Source organism: Odocoileus virginianus, chromosome 7 (genome assembly GCF_023699985.2).
Source record: "Odocoileus virginianus isolate 20LAN1187 ecotype Illinois chromosome 7, Ovbor_1.2, whole genome shotgun sequence".
Taxonomy (NCBI): domain Eukaryota; kingdom Metazoa; phylum Chordata; class Mammalia; order Artiodactyla; family Cervidae; genus Odocoileus; species Odocoileus virginianus.
In genome coordinates, this window is record NC_069680.1 from 27358067 (window position 1) to 27385738 (window position 27672).

Here is a 27672-nt window from a genome sequence, read left to right on the forward strand (position 1 = left end):
CAAAGCTGGATGACTCTTTGATGGGGGTAAAAGAGAAGATCACAAATATCAATGGCAAATTTCAGGCACTCAAGGATTTGCTGATGTGATGCTGGTGATGGTAGTGGAGATGAAGACATGGAGGTGGTGGAAATGACAACAATGATGGTGGTGGAAATGGTAACTGTGGTGATGTTAACCCTGCTGATGTGGAGGGAGGCAGGGATGCTGGCAGCCATGCTGGTCTATGGAATAAATGACTGTTGATAGAGTCATCCCAAACCTGAGAGTTCGTGGCTTCAGGGAGAGCTGCCAAATTTATTTAAATTAATAAACAATTACAAGGAGTTCAAACAAAAGATAAACCATTTCAAGTCAACCTGACCTCTCAAGAAACAGGAGTAATTTAAACTAACTGTTTCTTTCCTTTAAGCAATGAGAAAAAAAAATCTCTGAACAATTTCCCCTTTGTATAACCCATCTCAAGATGGTTTCAAGATTTCCTCCACTCATCAAAAAGAGTTCCTGTAAGGCCATAATTAGGATTTTGTTCCTGCATAGTAACCATGCTTTGTGTGCTGTGAGCAAAATTAAACACCCTCATGGACAGCGCTGTGACCCTGGGCGAATCCTGAGTTTGGGAAGGGCACAGAAACACTTGATCGAGCCGCCTCTTCAACCCCCGCCCCCGAGCACTGACATTCCGTCTCAGTGTTCTTACAGGAATGGTCGGATGGAAGCCTAGACTATTCCTGCTGCCGTGGAAAGCTCAGAAACTTAGATAGGGTGGGGTACGGTGAAGAGTCCACAACCAGCTGTTTGTCTGATGAACAGAGTGACGCGAGGGAAGTCTCAAATCTAGCACAAGTCTCCTTCCATCCTAGAATCCCCCCTTTCAGAGCAGCCCTCCAAGACGTGCTCTTCCTAAGCCCTCACCAGGCCCATCTGTGAATTTAGCTATACCCGCCTTGAACTTGTCTGCAGCTTGCATAAGCTCCCAGAGAGGGACTTCCACATGTAGACAGTCTGCTATACAAACGGGCGACTTTGATTTATTCTAAACACAACCTCCTCCAAGCTTTGAGGGGGCTCTTGTTTTACCAGGCAATCTCACTGTGTCCTTTCTCTCTCCTTCCCAAGATTATTCAGAGATTTAAAAAAAAAAATGGCTGCTACAATTTTGATGCTGATTAACTTTACACTGGGCCCTATGGAAGCAAGAAAACGTCCTGACAGTAGCCGGAAAGCAGGGTGAAATAAGCCTTTTCCTTGGATTAAAAATGTTCCCCGCTCTCGCTTATTGCTTCTGAAAGCTGACAAGCTGAGAGACAGGATACTGGGAGCCTCAGGTCACACATACAGAGGAGGCTGCGGAGACGAGGGCAGAATTTCAACTCGGGAAGCATCTCTTGGTTAGACGGGAATGCTGCTTATTCCAATTCCCCTCGGGCTGCACACCTTGCCGAGAGAAAGACTTGGGGCTTATTAGCCATTTGAAGCCAGCATTCCAAGGCTTTCTTCTCTGTCAAACTCAAAGCTAAATGCTTTTTCATTGTTCTCGTCCTCATCTCCCCGAGACTGCCACGTCCTTCAACAGAGAAGTCTCTATCTCTTTAAACCAGTGATACAACTTAATTCTCACAATACTTAGCATTCAAGAAGGCGATCCTGGCTTATGAAGCTGGCTGGAGGTGGCCCGAGGACTTGCCCATCCCAATTCTGCAGCACTATTCATTCTGCTGCACAATTCCTTCGAGATTCTTGCTGGCTGGCCCAGCCGTAAACGGGAGACAAATGTGCTGTAAATGCTTCTTACCTCCGGCTCCCCACAGTCACACTCCTCTCCTTCTTCAACGTATCCATTCCCGCACTTCTGGCCCCCAAAGGACTGCTTCACTTCCGGCAGGTTGAACAGACACATGCCCATGCCCTTCTCCAGGCTGGCCTCCAGGTCCTTCCTGCTGCAGCTGCTGAACATCATGGGGAACGGGAACCTGCGGGAAGGAGGCAGGACGTCAGTTGCCCGGGAAGAGAATGGCCAGTGCATCCTTCTTGTGCCAGGGTGCGTGGTGGCCACGGTCATCATCTGGGCGGGTGGTCACTCTCTCAGTGAACAAAGCTTGACCGCTGTAAAATGAGGCACCTTCAGCTACACCCTGCGCTCCAATCCTGCACAGTTCCGGCACCACTGAATGAGGAAGTGTTACCAGCTCATTCGTATCTTGACTCTTTGTGACCCCATGAACTGTAGCCTGCCAGGCTCCTTTCTCTCCATGGAATTCTCCAGGCGAGAATACCAGAGTGGGTTGCCATTCCCTTCTCCAGGGGATCTTCCTGACCCAGAGATGGAACCTGGGTCTCCTGCATGGCAGGCAGATTCTTTACCATCTAAGCCACAAGTGCTTTATCCCCAAAGAAATGATCTTTGGATGGTTTTCAAATCGACAACGTTAGACAGTGTCTCATTACAGACATCATTAATAGTTCTGTGTGAAATGATACAATGGGAAGTGAAGACTTAGGACCTGTAGCTTGTAATATAACTATGTGAGGAAGTTTTCTAACTTCATTGATCAGAATAGCCATCATCAGAAAGTCTATGCAGAGGGTGTGGGGAAGAGGGAGCCCTCCTACACCATGGGCGGGAATGTAAACTGGTGCAGCTACTAGCGAGAACAGCACGGAGGGTCCTCAAAAACACTGAAAATAGAGTCGCCATATGATTCTGCAATCCCACTCCTGGACATATATCCAGAAATGAAGACTAATTTAAAAAAGACACATGCACCCTATGTTTATAGTGGCACTATTTACAACAGCCAAGACATGGAAACAATCTAAATGTTCATCAACAGATGAACGGATAAAGAAGGTATGGTACATATACGTACAAGAGAATATTACTCAGCCATAACACGGATGAACAATGCCATCTGCAGCAACATGGCTGGACGTAGAGATTATCACACTAAGAGAAGACAGAGAAAGACAAACCATCTGATATCACTTACATGTGGGATATAAAAACTGATACAAATAAACTTATTTACAGAAACAGACTCTCAGACATAGAAAACAGACTTACGGTTACCAAAGTAGAAGGGAGAGGGGGATAAATTAGGAGGTTGGGGTTAGCAGATAACAAACTACTATATATAAAACAGATAACCAACAAGGAGAAGATTCTTGAGAGTCCCTTGGGCTGCAAGGAGATCAACCCTGAATATTCACTGGATGGACTGATGCTGAAGCTGAAGCTCTAATACTTTGGCCACTTGATGTAAAGAGCCGATTTAGTGAAAAAGACCCTGATGCTGGGAAAGATTGAAGGCAGAAGAAGAAGGGGACAACAGGATGAGATGGTTGGATGGCATCACCGACTCGATGGACATGAGTTTGAGCAAGCTCTGTGAGCTGGTGATGGACAGGGAAGTCTGGGGTGCTATAGCCCATGGGGTCGCAAAGAGTTGGATGTGACTGAACAACAAAACCAATGAGACCTAATATATAGCATGGGGATGATATATTAATACAGTATCTTTTAATAACCCATAATGAAAAGAATCAAAAACTATATATAACTGAATTACTTTTCTGTACACTAGAAACTAACACAACATTGTAAATCAACTATACTTCAATTATAAACAGTAATAAAGGCAATTGCTACCCTGAGGCAGGAGGAAGGTACAAATGACTGAGCTTATCAGCTCCCTGGCTTCGCAGACGTCATCTCCACAGGGGGACACAACCCCTTGTGGCGGGAAGGGGGGGGGCGGTGGTCAGAGCACGGCTGATGCTGGTTTGGACCCAAGAAGGGCAAATTGCTGTCTCCTCAGGCACAGCCTTAAAAGCACAGAGGTGGTCAGAAGTGTGGGTCCTGCTCTTGTCTCTAAAAACCAGGCCTGCAGAGGGATGTGCCGAGCTGGCCAATTTCCCCGCAAAGCTCATGCTCCCCCTTCCCCGGCAGTGAGGGGCTGTGCCAGCCCCCTTGCACCTGGATGGGCTGTGTGACAATTCTTGGTGACGGAGTTAGCAGGGATGAAATGATGTGCAATTAAGTGGCTATTCCTTCCTCTTCCCTGTGGCCAGCTGAGCTCAGAGCATTCCAGCATCCTAGCAGGGGACCAGGCTGGTCCTGACTACACGGCGCAGAGCTCCATGGTGGCACATGGAAAGGAACCCCCTGTCTAGGATGGTAAACCACTGGAAACTGGGGGTTTGTTGCCTACACCTGCTAGTGTTCTCTAACATATACAGAACATCTGACTCTTTTACGAACGCATTTCCCTATGTCTTAGGCAGCAATTATAAGGGCTAAACCCACCAGAAAGCCAAGTTTTATTACTCAGTGAGGAAGCAGAGCCTGCCCACCAGCAAGCCTGAGCATCCTCTCCCATGCTGACGTTTAGAGGATGACATTATAATTGGATCCCAGTCAACTGGCCAAACCAATGAGTGCTGCTCTGTCTCCCTGAGGATGACAGACTAGCTACCATTCAATGACTGAATCTGGAAATCTCTCAAGACTGTGATGAGTTCCAGGGCCAAACGGGCAACACTGCTACCTCCCCAAGTGTTTTCTATCCATCTCAGGTTATTAACTCTGAAGTATAATTCTAATCTACAGGCAAATTAATACATGCAAAGTCTTGCTCTTGGATACAATGGCCATAAACCAAGACTTATCTGGAGTGCTGTAACAAAGTTCCTTTTGAACTCTCTGTAACTTTCCTGGGCAGATTGATTATTCCTGGTATCAAAGTGATGCTGAATAGCTTCAGATGAGGAGCCACAAGAATGAGTATAATTCTGCCCATTGAGAAGGCCTTTGTGTGGAAAATACAATGTATTTATTACACAGGGGATAGAAAACAGTCCTTTGCAGTAGAAGAGATCGAACCTTCTCCTGTGTGAGTTTTTCCCAGAATGCCCTATCTCAGGCCTGATCCCGGAGGCTAAATCTCATTCTCATGCCAACGATGCCCAACCAGATGTTGTGATGAGAGCTCACCAGTTCATTCTGGGAGGGAACTGATTTCTAGAAAATGTTAACAGGTAATTAGGAGAGACACTCAGATAGACTGTAAGCCTCGGGAAGGGTTTATAGCAAGATTAACAGCAGCTGAGAAAAGCCCGGTGAAAGGGGGGTTATCAACCACCCAGTTCCCAAGGGAGCAAGACGTGTGTGGGGCTGAGACCAGCTCCAGGCACCGCTCCCACAAGACCTCCCATCTCACTGTCTTTCAAAACAAATACATTTTGATTTTTTTTAAAGTGGGGGTTGACATTAAAAAAGGAACAGAAACAAGATGAATGAGATCAGTGTAAGTTCAGCATTTAAAATTCAGAGCATCTGGGAGAGGAGAACAAATCACTAGTAGCAAAAAACAACTCTTTCTGGGTCTGTGCTGGGTATGGTGAGATAAGAGTCGTGTTATCTGTGTAACAGTACATTTCTTGTTCTTAGGTTTTTTTTTTTTTTTCTTTCCCTTATTCTGTTGAAAGAGAAAGCCCAGATGCTTTTAAAAGTTTCTTCTCATTTAGAGTCAAGGATAACATCCATCCAATTCACAACTCCCCAACCTTGCTCTGAGGAACAGCGTCCAGGCACTAATTCCTCGAGGTGCCTCCATCTGGTTGTTTTTTAAATTTATTTTTAACTGGAGGATAATTGCTTTACAACGTTGCATTGGTTTCTGCCATACATCAGCATGAATCAGCCATAGGTATCCACACATCCGCTCGCTCTTGAACTCCCACCGCCCACCCCATCCCACCCCTCTAGGCCGTCACAGAGGTGCCTGTTTCAGCAACAGAGCAGCACCGCCAATTGAGGTGTGGAGTAGGTCCCCGACACTGATCCTTTGTTCATCACTCCCAGCACAGAGCCGGGCCTCGCACCATGCAGCCTGATTTCACCACCGCGACACCTGCCTTCAAAGTCAGTACAAGGAAACCTCTAGCAGCTGCCGGCTTACAGCTCCCGCCCCGAGCACATGTGAGTGGGGCATCTTTCCCTCCAATCTGGACCTTCCTGACTTGCTCTGAATGACCCCAGGGAGGCCCCATGGGAAGGCTGCAACCCTTCCCCATACTTTCCTGTCCTCTCCGTGGGCTGGACCAGTCAACATTTCACCTCCAGGGGAGAATGGAAAAAGGCCACTTGCATCCTCTGAGACCTCTCATTTGATGACAAATGGCAATGTGACATGGGAGTGTTCTTGCACCTGCCTTCATCCTTTCATGATTTCTCATCATGGGCAACAAGTGACTATTTCTCTCTGATAGAATAATCCTGAGCCCTATTTGGGGGTATTTAGAGAAAGTCAGGCTTTGGAGGAAGAAAAGCAGAGTAACCTGTCACTCATCATTCAATTATTCTGCAAGTATTTATTCAACACCTGGGTTCCAAGCATTGTACCAGGTCCTGGAGAGACAGGAGTGAATAAAACATGCACCCAAATCTTGGCCATGGTGGAGCTTGCATCTGGTGGGGCAGACAGATAATACAGAAGATAAGGGAGTAAATTATGTGTTAGAAAGGAATGAACATTAAGGAGAAAAGTAAGACAGGTCAGGGGCAAAGGATATAGGAGGTCTTGACCTCTTAAGGGAAGATGATCAGGGAAGACTGCACAGGAAGGCAGGCATTTGGGATGTGAGGGAAGAAGCTGGGAGCACCTGGAAGAATGTTCTAGGCAGAGGGAGGAGCCAGTGCAAAGGGGTATGGGCAGGTGTGATGGTCCTGGAGGACTTTGTTCAGCTGGCAGCAGCAGGTTATTCTTTCAGTAACACACACCCAGAGGAGTGACCCCCTCCCCAGAGAAGACTCCTAGGCCCTCTGAGGTCAGGTGGATGGCCAAAGATGACCATGGAACATCATCAAAGGGGGAGAGGAGCATCGCCCTGCATGGACCAGGCACTGATAACTGCTTAAGGTACTTTTCATAAGAATTTCAAACTAGTATTTCCCTTTTTTTTTTTTTTTTTAAAGCAAACTAGTATCGACTGACAAGCAAGGGTCTGCCCATCAACTCCCTCTATCTGCTAGAATCCTCTTGGTTGACCGGTGGGTGGCAAGAAGAAGAAAGTACCTAAAAACTATATCTAACCCAATGTGCCCTGAAAAGAGACATAATTCAGTAATCTAAAATGATTTCATGCAAATCAAAACTACAATGAAGTACCACCTCACACCGGTCAGAACAGCCACCATTACAAAATCTACAACTAACAAATACTGGACAAGGTGTGGAGAGACGGGAACCTTCCTACACTGTTGGTAGGAATATAAACTGGTGTAGCCCCTGTGGAAAACAGTATGGAGGTTTCTCAAAAAAACTAGAGTTGCCGTAAGATCAAGCAATCCCACGCCTGGGCACATATCCAAACAAAACTGTATTCAAAAAGATACATGCACTCCTATGTTCATAGCATCACTATTCACAATAGCCAAGGCTTGGAAGCAACCTAAATGTCCGTCGACAGAGGAACGGATAAAGAAGATATGCACATCATGAACAGAACAATGCCGTTTGCAGCAACACAGATGCAACTAGAGATGATCGTACTACGTGAAGTCAATCAGAAAGAAAGACAAACGCCATATGATATCACTTACATGTGGAATCTAAAATATGACACTAATGAACTTATCCACAAAACAAATGCACAGACACAGAATGGACTTGTGGTCGCCACGGTGGGGGTGAGGGACGGGTGGAAAGGGAGTGTGGGGTTAACAAATGTAAACTAGTATATACAGGGGATGGATAAACAACAAGGCCCTACTGTAAAGCATAGAGAACTATATTCAACATCTTGTGATAAACCAGTAACAGGAAAGGATAAGAATGTATTACCGACTCATTTTGCTGTCCAGCAGAAATTGACACATTATAAATCAACTATGCTTCCATAAAAAGCAAAATGATTTCAGGTCGAGAGATAAGGGAATTTGATGATACCAAATATTAGATCTAACTATAATAGAATCTTGATTTACACACATAGCCACACAGAAGAATGACTCCAGGAAAAGGCGTGGCATGGCCAAGCTCATCACCCTGCTTCCCAGACACCAACCCGGCTTCTGAACTTCTGATGACACCAAAATGAAAACTTTTGCATGGTATGTTTACCACTCCTTCATTCATCTACTCACTCACGGGAGAAGTAGCTATTTTAAAGCTGAGGAGGATCCTGTGATGAATAAAATGTGGCTCCAGGCTTCCCTCTCCTCGCTGGACCTCTGTCAAGGGAGCTACTTGACACGCCCACGCCCCACACAGACTCTCCACCCATATAACTAAAATACTAGAAATATTCACATATATAAAGACACTGTGCATATTTATCCACATGTATAAATTATATAAATATCTAAGCATATTACATTGAGTAGATAAATATATATATTTGGAATAACTATTGAGAACCTGCTTTAAGCTAGAGTTTAAGAGTTCTCACTCTTAAATTCTTGCTGGGATAATCCCACGGACAGAGAAGCCTGGTAGGCTACAGTCCATGGGGTTGCAAAGAGTTGTATGTGACTGAACATATGAGCAAAATAAAAAGGCAAAGCAAAGTTGGGAGACGGCAGAGACTAGATCTGATCCCAAGTGTAGCTATTTAAAAAACTCATTTTCCTCACTGAGGACATCAGTTCAGCCCTGGATGTTCCGCAGTAAACTGCTGAGACATGGACAGTGATCAGTACAGCCTTGATGCTCAGACTTACCTAGGAGGAGGAACCATTTCCTCAACTCAACAACTGCCTAAATAAAAGCCCCTCAAGTGGTCCCAGCATCAGTATCACCTGGCAACCCAGCAGAAATGGAGATGCTCAGACCCCACCTGGATCTGCTGCCCTGGAAGAACTCAGGGGTGAGGGCCCTGAGACTGTGTTTTAACAAGCTCTCCAGGTGACTTCATTTTAAACCGAAGTAAAATTCACATGACAAAATCACCACTTAGAAATATACAATCCTGCAGGTTTTATATATTCACAGTGCTACACAAACACCACTTATTCAAGAACATTTTCCTGAGTGCTGCCCCCACCTGAAAAAAAGTCAGCCCATGAAGCAGACACTCCTCACCCCCACTCCTTCAGTTCCTGTCGACCACAAATCTGCTTTCTCTCTCGCTGGATTTGCCTGGTCTGGACATTTCGTGTAAATGGAACCTTCCAACGTGTGACTTTCATGTCTGGTTTCTTTCAACACATTTTCAAGGGTCATCTATGCTGTAGCACCCTGAGGACTTCATTTATTTCAATGACTGAATAATATTCCATTGGAAGTAAGATTATATAACAATTTGTGTACCTATTCATCAGTTGACAGTGCGGGTGACTTACCGAATGATCAAAATTACAGATTGGGAGCAAGTGACCTAGGTTTAAAATTCAAATGCCATAAAGATAATACATGGGCAAACCCACACTTATTGGTGTAAATGATAAGAAATACAAACCAGGTGCCTTGCAGGTCACTTTTCTTGCACTTAAAATAGAAATAGTTCTGTTTTCCCCTGTGGTTCCATTTTTCTAAGAAACGCTTGATGTACAGCATCTTGAAACCTTACGTGACTGCAGGCATGTGCTAGAAGTTCCATGAGAATCTTAAAATCAAATCCAAATCACAAATGAATTTTCAAATATCGTTACATATTAGAGCAGGTTAATTGATTAATCTTTGTACTTTAAGGTGCCAGAAGATTCTGACTGAACAGAAGATGTTTCTGTTCTGAAGCAAATTCCTTCTACTTGCTTCGAACTCCAAAGTACAGCAGGTCTGCCTTCTTTTAGCTCATTTTGTTCCCTTATTTTATAGCCTTACTCCTTGGACTGTTAATGAAAAGAACATTGAATTAGGCCATGTAGTTGCTCATGACATTGAGGATCCCATGCAGCCCATGGTGGGTAGTTTAAAAAAGACAAGCCTCAGTTTCTTCTAGAGCTTTTGGCAAACTCATCATAATGTGCTTTTTAATACTTTTCATAAATCATCCCAAATACGTCAGGACAGCAGCTAATTGAATTGACATATAGCAGTGACAGGCTGGTGCAAAGCAATAAAATTGGAGAGTTATTCAGAAAAGAAGCCCTTTTGCATGATACTTTCCCTTGGCACAAGAATGCTTTAAAATGATTATACCTAGGACCCAGAAAAAAGTGCTGCTTTCAGTTCACGGGCAGAGAATTTCTTGCAGACATCATGCCAGGGTGACCGGCTCCTGCTCAGATGTGACCTTTTTAGTTAAGACACATCTGCCTTTTTCCTAATATTTAACTACCAAGGACACACCATGCTGAATGCAAGATTAGAAATAAAAAGCCGATGAAACAGACAGCTGCGTGATTCTGGAGAAAACACACAGAACCTACTTTCCAAAAGAGGAATGCCACTTACGGCTTCCCACCATAAATGCAGTCACAGCTTAATATTTCAGCCGTCACCAAGCTGCCAAGTAAAACATTATTAGGGGTTACTTTTACTTTGACAAATGTGCAGTCAGAAAACTCTTTTCTTGTAGGAGCCTATTGTGTGTCTCACGGCTGTATTCCTGGGGGTGAATCATACTAAGACCATTTATCAAAGCTGACAGTGGAAGTCGGGCGTTATCTGCCTTGCAAAAGCTCTCTGGGAATTATCTTCTCTTGTTGGCAATTAGGCAGCCCGGGCAAGCAGCAGCAATCAGGCTGGATTCACCAGGGCTGCAGGTCACTATTCTCCATCTCCTTCGACTTCCCTGCCTCATTAATCAGTGCATGCTGGGTCCCAAAGAACCCGGGGTTCCCCAGCTCCAAGCTCTGGGTGGGGGGTGACAACACCCCGCATGCTGACTGCAGGAAAGAAAGGCAGGTGAGCACAGGAAGGAGGATGGAATAACGCGGGCAGCTGCTGGGAACAGCTTGAAGCTGACACAATTGTGTGACAGGAGAAGCCAGCATCGCAGGAAACCAGGGATGGGAAGCCATCCAGATTTCTGTTTAAATCGATTGGAAACAAAGAAAGAAAACCTCACATCTTTTACAGCTGATAAATGATTGCATGGTAAAGGGATACTGGTTTGGGGAAATAAGTTGCTGACTTTCTGCTTCCCACTGATTTCTTCCTGCGCCTGGAATGGAGTTTTATTTTCTCCTGACAGTGAAAGTGACAGATGCAACAGGCCTGGGAGGCTCTTCTTTACAAGAGGAGACGGAGGAGAATCGAAATTGGAAGACTAAGTCTGAGCACTCATCTGTTAAAGCGAAAGCTCAGTCTTACACCGAAGTCTCAGTCTTCACGTCTATGCTGGGAATAACAACTACCTCGGGTGTTGAGGGAGAGGGCAAGTGAGTCTCACACAAAAATGGGAAAGTCTTTGGTTAATTTCAAAGATGCTAGCTGCCAGTATTCGCCTGAAAGGATGTGTACCTCTTCCTCATTTAGAGGTGCTGCTTTGGCTGTTTCAAGCTACAGATCGCCAGTGCCTTGTGCTTAGAAACATTTTCCAAGAGGCTGCAGACTTTATGACAACTGTAGCCCCAACGTAGCCATCTTTAAACTGCGAAACCGCAAGTACAAGTCAACTCGAGAGAGAGATGATTCAGGAGGCAAAGGAAAGATCAAGCAGTTAAACAGGATCCCTCAATTTAATACACATGTGGTGTCAAAGATGCTGCTCATTCTCGAAGGGCCGGGCTGTCTTGAGCTAAACCAGAACATGGGCTTAGGAGCGTAAACAACCAACTGAACCACCAATCAACACTCACAAAGCCACTGTTTAGATGACTGTTACCTGCCATGTGGTTGCGGTGGTTCTCAGTTCCTGGAACTTTTTTCAGAACGTATTTCCCCAAACTCCTGCAACCTTTTCCTCCACAGCCAAGGCCTAGGAGGGAGTTGGGAGGGGAATGTGATCACAGACAGACCGACTTGACCCTCCCCACGACCCGTTCTCTGACAACCCGACCTCCTGACTGTTTGTCACTAAATCCGAAACCAGCTTGGAGAGCTTTTCCAAAAACAAACAATAACTCACAGTTCAGGGCCAGTTCAGCGCATTCCTAGCTCCTCTAGGAGCACCAGCCTCATGCCGTTGCCGTCTTCTCTTCCTGGCGGGGGGGATTGCAGGACCCACTTAGAGCCGTGGGTGCAAGAGGTCTTGGGTGGGACAGGTTTGCTCAGCCAAGTTTCAACCCCAAAGTTCTGAGGCTGTCTTGAGAAAAATCTTCAGATTTTTCACAATTATGCCCTGGAATAAAATCTTGCAATCACCATGCAAAGAATTTAGGAGTGCCCAAGAGGCATGTCCTGTCGGGGCGGATGGTGGTGTCTGCACCCGTGGCGACTGGCCTTTGTCAGCAGCAGCCTGGCAGGACTGGGGTGCCGCTCAAGGTCACCCGGTTTCAGGGGCTACTGACTTCCTCTCGCTCTGCACGTCTGCGTTAATGAGCATGAAAAGCAGTCACCACTCTTGAGCCAGGCCGTGTTGTGGGCCAGGAGCTTGGTGGGCATCCTGGCTCACGGACCGCCTGGTGAGTCAGATGATATCATTTCCTATTTCACAGGTGAGGAAACCGAGACGCAGAGAGGTCAGGCACCTTGCCACAGCCCTCTGGTTCCACCACCAAGACTGAAGCCCCAGCTGGCTGCCCTGAGGCCCTGTGCGGCTTCTCTGCGGCCACGCTGCCTCGAGGGCGGTCAGGACGCCTCCGGGAGCTGCTTCCCGGCGTCACCCCCAGGGCAGGGGCCTCGGGGCAGCCTCGGATGTGACCTGGCATGATGGTGGGGAGCCGTGAGGGCATCTAGGAGGAGGTGGCGGGGCGCAGGTAACGGCGAAGGCCACCGCCCTGCCTGTGGCTCCAGGCCTACCTCCGAGCATCTCTCTGAACCTCCTCGGGGCGGATGCTGGGATTTACGGGGCACACCTTCACTCACACACCTGAGGGCAGTTGTGAGCCCGTGGGTCCCAACACGCTGCCAGCAGAGAGCAGGCTGTCCACCTGGAACATACGGGACTCTGCTGGGGGCTTTCCAGGGGCTAGTGGGGGGCTGTGTGGATCCAAGCCCCACTCCGCCGGGCCAGGGGTACAGGTGTGACCCCGAACACACGGGCTCACATGGCAGAACAGAACTCCAGCGGCTTCAACCTTGTGCCAAGTCCCGGAATGGAAAGTGACCGCACGAGGACCAAACGCTTAACCCCGTGGGCCGCCAGATGGGCCGCAGACGGCGAAGAAAACCACCGGGCCGGGAGCGAATGATCAAAAACGTCCTTAGTAGGACATGTCCATTGTTAATAACAAACACCTGGGGCCCAGAATGGAGCCATCTGCCGGCACGTTATAATTCATGGCTTTAACATGGGACCTTCGACCTCTGCGTCTCCTCTCCCCCTCCCCCCCGGAAATTAATTAAAGTGTAAATGTAATTGGCCAGAATTTTTAATAAAGAAGGAGACCAGCTGAGCTCCGGTCACTTGAGAGGTGCGCCGGCGGCCGCTGGGCATTCCTAGAAAGTAGCCCTTCTACTTCTGCGCTCTCAGGGCTCCTTCCCAAATCCAGCCCCGAAAGGCGGGGACTCAGGCCAGGGGACCGGTGCCGCGCGAAAGGGGCCCAGCCCCTTAGAGGCAGCGTCTCGGCTTCGTTATAAGACGAGGCCACTGTCCCGGCGTGGGGCTCGTCAGGGCTGGGGCTCAGGCAGCCCTAAACAGATCCAGGGCTTAACAGAGGGCGGTTTACACGTCGAGGTAACCGCGCCCTTGCCTCCTGCCCCAGGAGACAGACCTGCATAGACCCTGCTGGTGGTCACATCTGCTCAGCCTGCAAGTTTCTAACAGGGGAGACGCTTTTAACCAAACATGATCGCAAAGGTGGTCACGGCAGATACTTCCAAGCTATCCAACAAAGGCTGAAGTCTACTCAGACCTGTTCTTACGTCACAGAGCTCCCGATGCTGGGGTAACTATCAGGGCAGCCTGCAACTCGAGGGTGCTGAGGATGACTCTGTAGGTCTCCCTCCCCTTCCACTGCCCCGGGGATTGGAAATGGAAGGTTCCTTTGCTCAAGGACACCTGGTGAGGGGTCAGGGAATAGGCGAGAGGCAGGAGCCAGAGGCTGCGGGCTGATGTCTTGAGTCTGATCCTGATCAACCAAGAGGGCCTTTCTGAACCTCAGTTTTCTTATCTGTGAAATGGACGTGAATGTTTCTGCCTTTCCTTGTAGAACTGTGATGATTAAATGAGAAAGGTCTTTGTAAACTGGGGATAATCTGTGAGTGATCTCCAGGGCCTTATTCTTACAACAACTTTTAGGATTTCTATTTTCAGCCTCCTACTTTAGCTAAATTAAACACAGGCTTTCAGGAGAAGCCCCTTCTGGAAGGGCTCCTCCTTTTAAAAGCAAATTGCTCCCTGGTCTCCATGGAGTTTAGAACAGGAAACAGTAGACTCAGCCTCCTATTTACCTGGGGTTTCTCAGTCCTTACTCTTTTTTATTTTGTTTTTATTGTTTCTTCTCTTGTGAGTTATCGTAAGTCCATTGTAGCTGATGCGGAATATACAATAAAAGGAAATGGTGGTGCTGCAGCAAATACTATAGTGTAAAAGCCGATGGTCCCAGAATCTTCTCCCTGCAAGTTTAGCTATTACATGTAGGGCATTACATGCAAGGCATTTACATTACATGCAAAAAAAAAAGTTTAGCTATTAACTCTGCACACATCTCATTGTGCTGGAATCACCATCCATCTATCCATCTACTATCAGCCCACTCAAACATCAGCCTATCTACCCATCCATCAACCATCCATTCAACCACTCATCCATCCTTCCATCCATATATCCATCCTTCCATCCTTTCAGTCCAGAAGTACTTATTGAAATTTACTATATACCAGACACCTCTATATTCTAGGTGCTGGGGATTTAGCAGTGAATAAAACAGACAAAATTGATGGCCCACTAGAGCTTAAAGTGGGTCCCTCTGAATACTGTTGGTCACAAAGAGGCCCAGAATTTACCCTTGATGTTACACTGCAGCTCTGTGCCACATGTTCTGGGGAAAGGAGGAAGCTGTGTGTGTGTGTGTGTGTGTGTGTGTGTATGTGATGGGTGTGTGTGTGTGTGTGTTGTTTGTATGTAAGGGTGGGGGAAGCATTGGCAAAATTTCAGCAGCAATGTCCTGGGGAAAGGAGGAAGCTGTGTGTGCGTGTGTGTGTGTGTGTAGGTATTGGCTGAATTTCAGCGGCAATGTTTTCACACATGTTCTACCACAAATAAAATGCTGGATTAACGAGCAATGACAGGAAATAATTCTCTGCTGTTGTAACATAAGTTGAAGGAGATTTGCAGAACTAAATGCTTAGAAACGGGCCAGCCCTCCTTCGAGAAGTCACACAAGGACAAGGCTCTGGACTGAGGGGGCTTCAGTCCCCACACGACGCCTGAACGCAGCAAAACAGCCAGAGAGGCAAGTGGTGGCGAGAAGCCGGGAGGCAGGGTGGCATGGCCGCCCCAGTCGCCATCTAGTCTGGACCATGGGGCTCCCTGAGAGCCTGAGGTGGGAAGCAGGAGCATCTTCCTCTGACCAGAACCCCCGAGTAGACGCCCTTCTCCTCTTCCCGAGGTTCGCCACTGCCGCACGTGTTTACTGGACCTAAGTCACAGCAAGGTGGAGAGGCAGGGGCGTGGCTCCTGGGGACTCAGCCTTACAAGCTGGGGCTTCCACTTGGGTGGTTTTGAAAACATAAGCGATTCATTAAAGTTTCTGAGCTCCATCAAATGGCTATAAGCACACCCACCTCTCACCTTTGACCGATGACAGAGGACACCCCAGTGCCGTCCAGGGTCCAAGTCAACTTTGCCTCTGTTCATTTCCTCCAAGCTGGATATTCAAGGAGGAAAGGCCATGTGGAATGGTCTTCCCAGCTTGACCTCTGGTTTGCATCCAGCTTAAGAGGAGCAAACATTCTGCATGCCCTTGGGCAGTGACTATTACTATCCCAAGTCTGCACAGATCGCAGACAAATTCTTTCATTTTTTTAGTGAGCAAAATCTAATCCTGTGGAGAGGAAATAAGTATACAGTCTGTACTGAGGGGCTCTCCTGCCAGTTCATTTCCCCTTTGCAGTTATGTCGGGAAGTAGCCAACTCAATTACTCTGGTTGGATAATTAAATCGATTCTAACCTATAGTGTTTTAACGTTACTAGAGTTCCTCATTTTGTTGCTCTTTGTATTTCTTTTTTAACTCCTTGGGTAAAGATTTCCATTCCCTACACTGTACTTGGAAGAAGTGAAGACTTTCTTAAACTTTTCATTGAGGAAAAAAAAAAAAACTCACCTTCAAATGAAGGGCTGATATAGGGAAATAATTTTCTCCAATCCCATGCTCATAAAATCCCTTTATAATAAGCATATTTCAAGACCTTAGATAGATACTCAAACTTCAAAAGTTTGAAGGGTGAGTTTTAATTATGTATGTTTTGCACTGATTTTTCAAGAAAGCAAGTTTTTCGAAAGATATAGACTTTCCAGATACATTGGATTTCTGTCAATTCCTGCCACATCTGAAACTTGGGAAGTTTTCACTGAAAAGTACAGTCAATTTTAGTTTCTTGAATCACATTTTCAGATAGAAAAGTGAAAGTGTTAATTGCTCAGTTGTGTCTAACTAACTCCTTGCGACCCCATAGATTATAGCCTGCTAGGCTCCTCTGTCCATGGAATTCTCCAGGCAAGAACACTGGAGTGGGTAGCCATTCCCTTCTCCAGGGCATCTTCCTGACACAGGGATTATACCTGAGTCTCCTGCTTTGCAGGCAGATTCTCTACCATCTGACCCATCAGGGATACAAGCTGCCTCAAATATAAATTCAATTTTCCTGTAACACGAGCTAGGAATTCTCAAGGAGAGTCAGCTGAACCCTATTCAATTCTTCTGGGATTGGTTCAGACTGGACTTCACTCTGGAATATTCCCAGTGCACACCCCTTCCAACCTTGCTTCTTGTTCACAATAAATTATTGGTAATTTTTTTTAAAGGTGTTAAATGCGATTATGATAATGTTTAAAATTTTCTCCTTATCTTTAAGAGGCACAATTCAAATATTTATAGATGAAGTTATGATACTCAGTGTTGCATAAATAGATTAGGCACCCTGACTGCAAACCCCCTGGCACCCAAAATGTCCTGGAGGAGAGCCCTGAGCTTTGGGTCTGCAATCACCGGTTTGCTTGTCTGTCTTCCTCGTCACAGTAGAAGGGCCTAGAAGCCAGGATTCATGCCATTTGGGTCTGCTGGCCCACTCTGCTCCTTGAGATCAGACACACAGGTACCCCAAAATACTAGCTGAGTCAATGAGAGGTTTAGAGGTAATTAGTCGCCCGGCCCTGTTTCCTGCAGCTGGCTTGTCCAAGGTTGACGGTGGAGCCCACGTCCTCTCGGTTTTCAAGAGAGGAGGGTGAACTTGGCTGGAGCCATCCAGCTGTGCTCCACGTCTGGACAGCTGTGCAACAAGGAAGCATGCAATGAATGTTTCCTGAATTGAATTAAACGGAATCAAATGAGCCAATTATCCACACTTCTGCGGAAGTGGACTGGCGATGCTTCCACCTTAAACGTGGTTATTTGATCTAGCTGTAGATGGTATTCGTGGGCGCCCAACCTCAGCGGAATGTAAACGATCTACATCCCTCGTGAGCAAGCGGTGACCCTCGCTCCTTTATTTTCTCAGCCCATGTTATACTGGGTGCTGAACGCACTGCCCGCCACTGCCTGTTGGCAATGGGGCAGCACATTCTTTGCTTGAGAGTTGTTTGTCAGCCTGGATTAAACAAAACCCAACAGCCCCAAACTCCAAATCTTAGGATCAGCATGAAAACTATGGCAGTAATTCCTTTCAGAGACACACGTGTACAATGTGGAAGTGCTCTTTTGTGGTCTTTGGACGTAGAGTCCTTAAAGAATCTTACTGGAGAAACGGCAAAGTGAAATCCCAAACAGAAAAGACTCAGTCCAGGTAAGAATACTGGAGTGGGTTGCCATGCCCTCCTCCAGGGGATCTTCCCGACCCAGGGATCAAACCTGCATCTCTTGTATCTCCTGCATTGGCAGGCAAATGCTTTATCACTGAGCTACTTGGGACATCTTCCGGTCTTGGCTTAAACGTCATCTCCACAGAATTCTTCCCCAAACCACTAATTAACGTCGGTCCCCCAGCCAACACGTCTGCTTTCCACCCTCTTCCTTTGCTTTCGTCACAGATCTCCTTTTAACCTGCAGTTTTTAATTTACTGCTTTCCAAGGCTGTCTTCCTCACAAGAATTCAAGTTCCATGAGGTCAAGAAAAGGACCTCTCATGTTCATGGTTGAAATAACTCCACCATCCATCCAAGTGCATAACCCGCTGCAGGAACTGAGTCGCTGTGTGTTTCAGTCCAGCTGTATCCCGTCACGAGATGGCTCTCTGACTCCAACTCTCATCTTAACAGGAAGTTTTCCACAAAAAATAAGAGGAGGTTCTGACAGTAATTTCTGAATACTAACCCTGCCTTTTTTCCTACTCTCGGAAGTGACATTTACTATTATACTAAATATTCTTTCCCCAAAGTGCTCACATTATTCAAATTATTTTTCTTACTCCCATAAATGTGGCATACTTAGCCCTCAACCCCTTAAGGCCAAATGCTCCAAGAAGCTCATTAATGGATGGACTCAACTGAGTTCAAACTCTTACTCCAATCCCCAGGTTTTGCTTTTGCCAAAGGGTGATTTCCAAGACAGGTCTTAATGTTAACTATCCAAAGACATAAAACACACACTCTCACACACACTCAAAGACCTGTAGTAATTAATGATATGACCCCATAAGGACACCCCCTCCAACTATTTCTGTAACATGCAACTGAAGTCATGACACCCATGTTTAAAAGAGCCCTCCTCCATCCTCCATTTCCAGGCCTTTGGGTCCCATTCGTCAATGACGGCAGTTGGTGAAATTTCAGAGTTATAATTCTGGAATGTTTTGATAAGGAATAAACAAGGGGTATTAAGGAATGCATTTCTTTCCTTTAAACCATCTGCAACACTCATTTCTTTTTGATTCTGGGAGAGTTTCATATCATGAAAGCAGTCCCTGATTCATCTCTTTGCAAGTCACCTTTGGGGCTGAGACTTAAATCACATTTTTACCATTTGCCACTCATGTCTGAATCAGCAGTGGGGAGGAAGTCGGGAGGAAGGTTTGGACGTGGGCCAGCTGAAAATGAGCCATTCACGCAGAAACCATGGGCGCTCACATGGCACTAGAAGTGCTTCCCAGCAACTATGAGCAGGAACTCTGGACAAAAAGAGAGCCTTTAACGCTTCAATGGCTCCAAGCTTCCTGTGAGCTAAACAATAATAATAACACCACTGTCTATTTGTGGAGTGATTTGTAATTTACAAAGACATATGATCTCATTTAATCCACTCTCTGACTCTCATGGGGACCCTATGAGGTAAGAGAATGACCACGCTGAGATAATGCCAGAGATTAAAAGCAGCCTGGAAACTCCACAATGGGTGATGGATGACTGAGGTGGCCGGAACGCTCGACCTCCCCCTTACTGTGGGCTTTTGTGATTAATTCACCCACTTGCTTAGGAAGTTTCTCTCCATCCGAGAAAATTAAAAACACCACTCTCTGGACAGGAATGTGGGATCACAAATGAGAACCAAATAGAAAAGATTTACACAAAAGCACAAACTCAGCAAAAGAGGAAACTTAGAAATCGCTAATAAGGTATAAATCAAGGAAAGGCTATTAGCAAACCCCTGGTAAGGAAAGAAAAAAAAAAGCTTTTAAAGTGATTTGCTGAGCTCTTAACAATACCATTTCTACCTATGATTTTCAAATATCTCCAGGGTAATTTGGCTCAAATCCTTAAACACTGTCATGAAGATGTTCCAAGTTGAAGGGCTTTACACAAAATTACAGAGGGTACCAGAAAGCAGTGCCTTGCTATTATACCTCCAGAATTGTGTGAATTTTAGAACTGGAGGGTCTTTCTCATCTGTGCGTTCCCCACAACAAAATACGTGGGTCAGAGTATTTGTTTAATGTGTGAACAAGCAAGCAAAAGAACGGGTGGATGGATGGATGGAATGATGTACACAATGAACAGATGGATGGATGCAGGACCAGATGGATGTATAGGCAGATGAAACAAACAATGAATAGATTGATAGAAGTAAGGAATGGAAGAGGGATAAAGACTAACTCACGTATTTTACTGATAAAAACGTAAGAGCCAGTGGGGTTACTAATTTGTCTATTTTGCCAAAAACTGCTGGTGTCAGAATTGAGGCTCTCAGTTCTCTTAAAATCCCAGTCTAGTGTTCCCAGTCTAGATTCTCTTCTCTTCCATTTGCCCTTTTTAACCAAGAGTTCTGAACCACTAACAGTATTAACAACACAATCTTCTTAGTCTTTGAGAGCCATTTTTGGAGGCAATATAGGCTGGTATATTTGTGCCTACTTGATAATCAGGGATATTAAGCACAGAGTGAATTTCCTGTGACCACTTTGAGCTCATCAAGAATGAGAAAGCATGAAAACCACTCAATTTCACATCAACTTTCCACCAATCTCACCCTCAGAGATTCACAGAGTGAGCTGCCCGTGATGCTGGACCCTATCTGGGCTGGTGGAATACTGAAAACAGAGGAGAGCCACAGGCCCTGGCCCAACCTCACCCCCAAGGAGAAATTCTTTGCCCCAAATACCCAACAAACAGTTATTCTGCCCCATGCCCAGGGAGTTTAAATGACATGGGGCACATTATTTCTTGGAGCAAACTGCCCCCCTTTGGGGATGTTCCCCTGGTTGAAATCTAGAGTTTTGCAGCATTTCACTTCCTATTGGTACTGGGCCTAAGATATTGGGTTGGTCAAAAATTTCATTTGGGTTTTTCTGTAAGATGTTATGGAAAAATTCAGATGAATTTTTTGGCCAGCCCAGTACTTTCACTTCCGGCTCAGGTTCTTGGCTTCTGCCATCACAGGCTCAGAAAGCAAGTTCTACGAGGTCTTGGTGAGTCCCTTGAATTGTGCTTAAGACAGAACCTCGAGCAAAAACGACGCATATCTGTGCTGATGGTGGCGATGGACGATGGATTGGAGATGCAGGGCCTTGCTGGGATGAGATGGCTCAGGGACCAGCTCCGTTGAAATGACAATGCCCACCATGTGAGCCTGCAGTCCAGCCTCACAAGCCATTCGAGGGGAGGCCCCCGAGGCTATCAGTTGCAGAAGCATTACCACATTCTGTAATGGTCCATCCCTCCACTGGACTTCTAATCCTCTTTAAGTAGGTGCCGCTTGCACATCACGCCCTCTTGGAGGCCGGCCCTTAGAGTGCCCATCGACACCTGCTTCTGGCCGCCAGGGCTTCCTTAGGCAAACCCAGGGAGCAGGCTTGGCCTAGGAAGTGCCATGAAGATAAGCACTGGGGAGGTCTCAGGGTATAAAAAAGAAGCTGGCATCATCACAAGGGCATGTTTTCCTTCACTGATGAAAATCTTCCTACTTTAGCACAACATCTAGTTTGGGAGGGACCCTTAGAGGCGTAGGAATGCATTGGAATCTGGAATCATTCCAAGTTGCATCTATTTCCACCTCCTCTGAATGCTCCAATAATTAAACTGTCTTCCCTTTTTTTTCTGGGTGGACCAAGTATAGAATTTCAGAAAACCATGAAGCAAGGAAGAATGATGTAACTTCCAGAGGAGGGAAAGTCACTGAAGATTGAGAAGGGGATGTGGTATCAGCAGTAGGGACCCTACAAGTTCCCAAGCTACTGACACTTAGATCCTTCACCCCAGGGCCAACCCAGAGAGAAGATGCGTCTCCCCACCTGGGACCCATCCCATTGCGTCCCCTTTGCCCGGTGGCTTTACCAGGCCCAGATGGAGCTGTAGGCGCAAATTAAAACCATGTGTGGGGAATACCAGGGTTATTTGTGGTCTCTAAACAAAGGCCATATCCAGGCCCACCACTTCTAGGTGAAGAGCTCAGGCCGCATGCCCTATGCTCTGCAATCTGGGTGCTTCTCTCCGAGGAGCCCGGTCCACGGACTTTCTTTCTGGAAGCTTCCACGGGTGCTCTGGCCAGAAAACCAGGGAGCTCTTTGCCTAGCTGTTTCCTGATACGCGTCCCCGGCCACAGCCCGGCTCCGGGAGCAGTGAAGCAAGGGTACTTGCCCGGTTGAAGGGTTCATGATGCAGCCTCCTTTGTCGGCGGCCGTCTTGCAGCTGCAGCCTCTCTCCAGGGTGTCATGGTTCATCCCAAAATTGTGGCCCAGCTCGTGTGCCAGGGTCACAGCCGCGCCCAGGGGGCTGTCTGAATGGTCCTCAAAGAAAACACAAGGGCACAATGTATAGGTCACAGCCTTTTGACCGCTTTCCCAGCACCCCCTTCCCTCCCAGCTCTGCCCCCCAGACATTTATCTTTCATGAACATTTGATGGAATCCAATCTCCTAAAGGAACCAAGATGTGCTGTGCTATGCTCAGACGTGTCCCAACTCTTTGCGACCCCATGGACTGTAGCCCGCCTGGCTCCTCTGTCCATGGGATTCTCCAGGCAAGAATACTGGAGGGGGTGGCCAGGCCCTCCTCCAGGGGATCTTCCCAACCCAGGGATCAAACCCACATCTCTTGGGTCTCCTGCACTGGCAGGCGGGTTCTTTACCACTAGTGCCCCCTGGGAAGCCCAAGGATAGAGCCCCATTATTTAGTTTAGACTTAAAGATTTTACCTATTTTATTAAACTAGTGTGGGGCCCCCTCTGCTGAAGAATGCATTCCTCATGAATACATACAGGATTCCTCGTATCTTTACATGAAATAATCAAGACAATCATTTCCCTCCGGCATCCTACAAGCTCTCACAAGACACAATTCTACTGAATGAGGCAAAACGCTGTCCCGCCTCAAAGGAAGAGGCATTCCTTCCTAGGTGGCTCAAGTGGTAAAGAATCCGCCTGCTGATGCAGGAGATGCAGGTTTGATCCCTGGGTCAGCAACATCTCCTGGAGGAAATGGCAACCCACTTCGGTATTCTAGCCTGGGAAATCCCATGGACAGGGGATCTGGTGGGCTACACTCCATGGGGTCGCAAGGGTCGGACACGACATAGTGACTGTACAACAATAGGAAGAGGCAGCTTATTTCTTCATGGGTAATATAAGTACCATTTTATCCTTGATTGAGAAGATGCTGATAGAAAGTCAGGAGAGGAAGCATACTTAGTACAGTCTAAATCAGATCTGAGCAATCCTTTTTTTTTTGACAGTTGAACCATGCTTGCTAATATTGTTTTACGCATTATACATAGCTTGTTCTCAATATATCTTTCTTGCTTAATGTCTCTCACCGACTTTTCCCTTTCATGTGAGTTGGCAGCCATGATACCTATGGAGTCTTCATCCTGTTAGCAGATGCATTATCTTGTTTGCCATCAAAAGATTCGAGCAGGGGAACAGTTGGAATCCAGCAGGGCTGCTAGTGTTGGAGGGGCTCCTGGGAGGCATGAATCGGCAGTGGCTCACTGCGGGGATGGGGGCACTGGCAGGACTGTTAGTCTGGAAGGTGCCCCTTGGCCCCATTTCTCCAGGATCTGAGCAATTCTTACTGGGTATGCCTCTTGCTGTCTACGTGGTAAAGAAGGATACTTGGAAATTTTATAATCGTTCACCATAAAAGCAAACTACATTGAATAAAGTGTCTGAAGACTCACTGAATTAAGATTGCAACTTGCCTGCTCTCGTTTTGTCAGGAGGCATCCTGATTCTCTGACTCTTGCTGCTGGGAGTTCACTCAACCTTTTGCTTGGTTTTGGAAGGCGGGTTTTCCATCTAGCAAGAGCTGCTTGGCCACCCCCAACTTAGTGGAGTGCATGCATGGCTTGGCTAAAGAGATATTAGAAATTAATTTTTAAAAATATCACTAGCTCAACCTTTAATCAATGACTATGATCTGCAGAAACGGTGCCCACAACTGGGGTTTCTGCAAACGCCTGCGCGTCACTGGGTGTTGAAGGAGACTTTCTGAAGCCTGCTTTGTGCTGCAAGAGGTAACGTGGGGGTTCCCAGGAAACAGTGATACTGTGCTTTACAAGTTTCTTGGCACAGAAACCAGTTCCGTGGAAGACAATTTTTCCATAAACGGGGGAGAGGGTGGGGATGGTTTTGAGATGTTTCAAGTGTATTACATTTATTGTGTAGTTTATTTCTATTAGTATTATATCAGCTTCACCTCAGATCATCAGGCATTAGATCCCAGAGGCTGGGGACCCCTGCTTTATTTTTTATTTATTTTTTTCCTTTTTTTGGGGGGGGGGACCCCTGCTTTAGAGAACATGCTATTCCTGATACAGATAATCTTTGTGGGGCCTCTTGATAGAGGTGTGCTCATGTAAGATTTTATAGGTTTGCTGGCAGTTAAAGCTGTAGCTGCCTTTCTCAGTAGCCCTCAGTCTAAGAACAGAGTGGCATGTCAAACCAAGTTGTTCTTAGAATAAATGAAATTCCTAATAAATTACTTTGTTTAGATTTTACAGTTTCCTGTTGTAGGAAGCTTCACAAATGTTTCAGGAAATCAATTTTCTTCAATCTGAAAATGCTGAATTTAGCACGCTTTGGTACAAAATTCTAGGAACTCATCTTTTTTTTTTTTTTAAAGACTCTTCATCAAATTCTTTTATATCACTGAATATCGTGGTTTTGTTTTGAACTGCCTAATTGTTTCACATTCTTCCACATATATGTGATTATAAATAGAATGTCCCTTAAGAGATCCTGATAAAAGGTTTACATTTCTAATAAGACAAAAACCTATTTTTTTATTACTGGCATTATCTCCAAACTAACACTATTTTAGTCCAGTTAGATACAAAGGCGTGGCTTGAGGTAACTGAAATGAAAGATTTGCTCAATCTCAGAAAAATGGAGAAACGGTACAGAACTCAGATCTCCAATGCAATCAGGATTCCTGCTTTCTTGTGACAGGATTTCCCTCCTCTTAGATTTGTGGGTCCTTGAAAGAGTCACGGTTGCATGTAACACTCACGAATTTAACTTCAGACACAGTGGGAGAAAGTCTGGTCGTTTTAGATCTGGTCAAGATATTGATTTTCTTGACCTCAAGAATTTGATAGTAACTAAAGGAGCTGTGCACTTTCAGCCGACATGGTGTTTCTCTTCAGTTCAGTTCAGTTCAGTTCAGTCGCTCAGTCGTGTCCGACTCTTTGCAACCCTATGAATCACAGCACGCCAGGCCTCCCTATCCATCACAAACTCCCGGAGTTTACTCAAAATCATGCCCATCGAGTTGATGATGCCATCCAGCCATCTCATCCTCTGTCGTCCCCTTCTCCTCCTGACCTCAATCCCTCCGGGCATCAGGGTGTTTTCCAATGAGTCAGCTCTTCGCATCAGGTGGCCAAAGTATTGGAGTTTCAGCTTCAGCATCAGTCCTTCCAATGAACACCCAGGACTGATCTCCTTTAGGATGGACTGGTTGGATCTCCTTGCAGTCCAAGGGACTCTCAAGAGTCTTCTCCAACACCACAGTTCAAAAGCATCAATTCTTCGGCACTCAGCTTTCTTCACAGTCTAACTCTCACATCCATACAAGACCACTGGAAAAACCATAGCCTTGATTAGACAGACCTTTGTTGGCAAAGTAATGTCTCTGCTTTTTAATATGCTATCTAGGTTGGTCATAACTTTCCTTCCAAGGAGTAAGCATCTTTTAATTTCATGGCTGGAGTCACCATCTGCAGTGATTTTGGAGCCCCCCCAAAAATAAAGTCACTGTTTCCACTGTCTCCCCATCTATTTCCCATGAGGTGATGGGACCAGATGCCATGATCTTAGTTTTCTGAATGTTGAGCTTTAAGCCAACTTTTCACTCTCCTCTTTCACTTTCATCAAGAGGCTTTTTAGTTCCTCTTCACTTTCTGCCATAAGGGTGGTGTCATCTGCATATCTGAGGTTATTGATATTTCTCCTGGCAATCTTGATTCCAGCTTGTGCTTCATCCAGCCCAGTGTTTCTCATGATGTACTCTGTATAGAAGTTAAATAAGCAGGGTGACAATATACAGGCTTGACGTACTCCTTTTCCTATTTGGAACCAGTCTGTTGTTCCATGTCCAGTTCTCTTCACGTGAAGCAAATAAGGAATGTGCCTAAGGATGGACTTCACTGCTGGCCGGCTTGTCAAACACACTACTTGTTAATTAATTCTGGCCTGGACTTGACTTCTGATGCAGTGTATTTACCTGCGTCTCTTTCCCACATTCATTTTCATCTTTTTAAAATAGTCTTCCCTGTCTGCTTTCAAAGAAGGAATCTTGATCAAATGCTTGCATGTAAACAGAATAAAGGATGTGAACTTTAAAAAGCCTCTTTATGTGATCAGATCGGTCATAAGAACGTTTAACACGCCACAGCTGCAGACCTGCCATGCTTATAAGGAATTCAGTTTCAGCTCTAAAAAATATTTATGCCAAGTTTTAAGTGGCAAAGTCAGTAGCGACTGACCATGGAACCATGAAAGAGAAAATGATTCCCTCTTAAAACTTTACAGGCTACTCTGTTAAAAATACAATTGGGATCTGACTTGAAATGAACCTGGCACCAACAAAAAACAAACTTTCCAGTGACTTCCAAGTTCAAAGAAAACCAGAGGGCAGACTGTTTAAGCCAGAAGTCCACTGGGTGGGGGCAACCCCTCAGTAGAGCGTCCTCAGCCTACACGTTTAGTGCGTGTTTATGTTAATTACCCACGCCACCGGAGGAGAGGAAAATATTCCATGCAGATATTCACTAAGAAGATTAGGCTGGGCAGTACGTGAAGAGCAAAGAGAAGTCAGCAAAATATTCCTCCTTCAGCCCTTTAATATAATCGAATATTCACAAATGTTCTGTTTGAAAAATGTGGACGAATTCATGGTTTCTTGGAAGGGCAAGGCTCTGTTTGTTTAACAGAGGGGGTGGGATGGTCTCTAAGGACACTCTCTGTCTGAGGGCTGGTGCGAAGGGGACACCACATTGTTCCATCAGGGTCTGAAATCACATGGGATGAGAGTCTTCCCTTTAGTTACCCGACGAAGGGGAGCCCATCAAAGTTACCTCCCTGTTACTTTCAGAAGGAACAAGTCCCAAATAGTCTCCCCATTTTATTTCCTTTTACAAACATATATAGCTCTTATATGAAAAAGTGATCCTTGTAAAGCAATAAACCTAGGTCTCTGCCTTCCAAGAATAAGGTTAGTATAAAGACAAATTGGACCCTGGCAAGGAGGTATGTCAAGCATTTGCAGTGGTAAACAGTTAAAAACCTCAGACTTTTGGCTATCGGGCCTAGAGGGAGAACCATCAGAAAGCCATTCTAACGGTAATATCTGGTGAGACCACAGTCCACCCCAGAAGCTGAGTGATGAGGGCAACCCCAGTGCCCTGGCTCATCCCAGCGCTGGGAGGATTTCCTGGTTGGAGGTGGTTGGACCAAAATCTCACTTGAAACTTTTCCTCCATAAAAGGTGTAGATTGGCTTCCACTGAACTAGTTTTACACTCTCACCTTTCCTATCTGCAGCTCCGTGTGTTTTTTTAACCAGTCCCTAGAATACGGTTTGGAGAAGGCAATGGCGC

The 27672-nt window shown here is 46.0% G+C and overlaps 1 protein-coding gene across 1 annotated transcript in view; it reads right to left on the bottom strand.

Moving 5' to 3' along the window:
- ADAM12 (ADAM metallopeptidase domain 12) overlaps positions 1 to 27672 on the bottom strand; it is a 388630-nt gene that overhangs the window by 62573 nt on the left and 298385 nt on the right. Inside the window, exons 11-12 of the mRNA XM_070470396.1 lie at positions 22218 to 22366; positions 1796 to 1973 (exon numbers count right to left, since the gene is read on the bottom strand). Of these exons, the coding sequence (XP_070326497.1) occupies positions 1796 to 1973; positions 22218 to 22366 (327 nt within the window). The remainder of the gene's footprint in view (positions 1 to 1795; positions 1974 to 22217; positions 22367 to 27672) is intronic.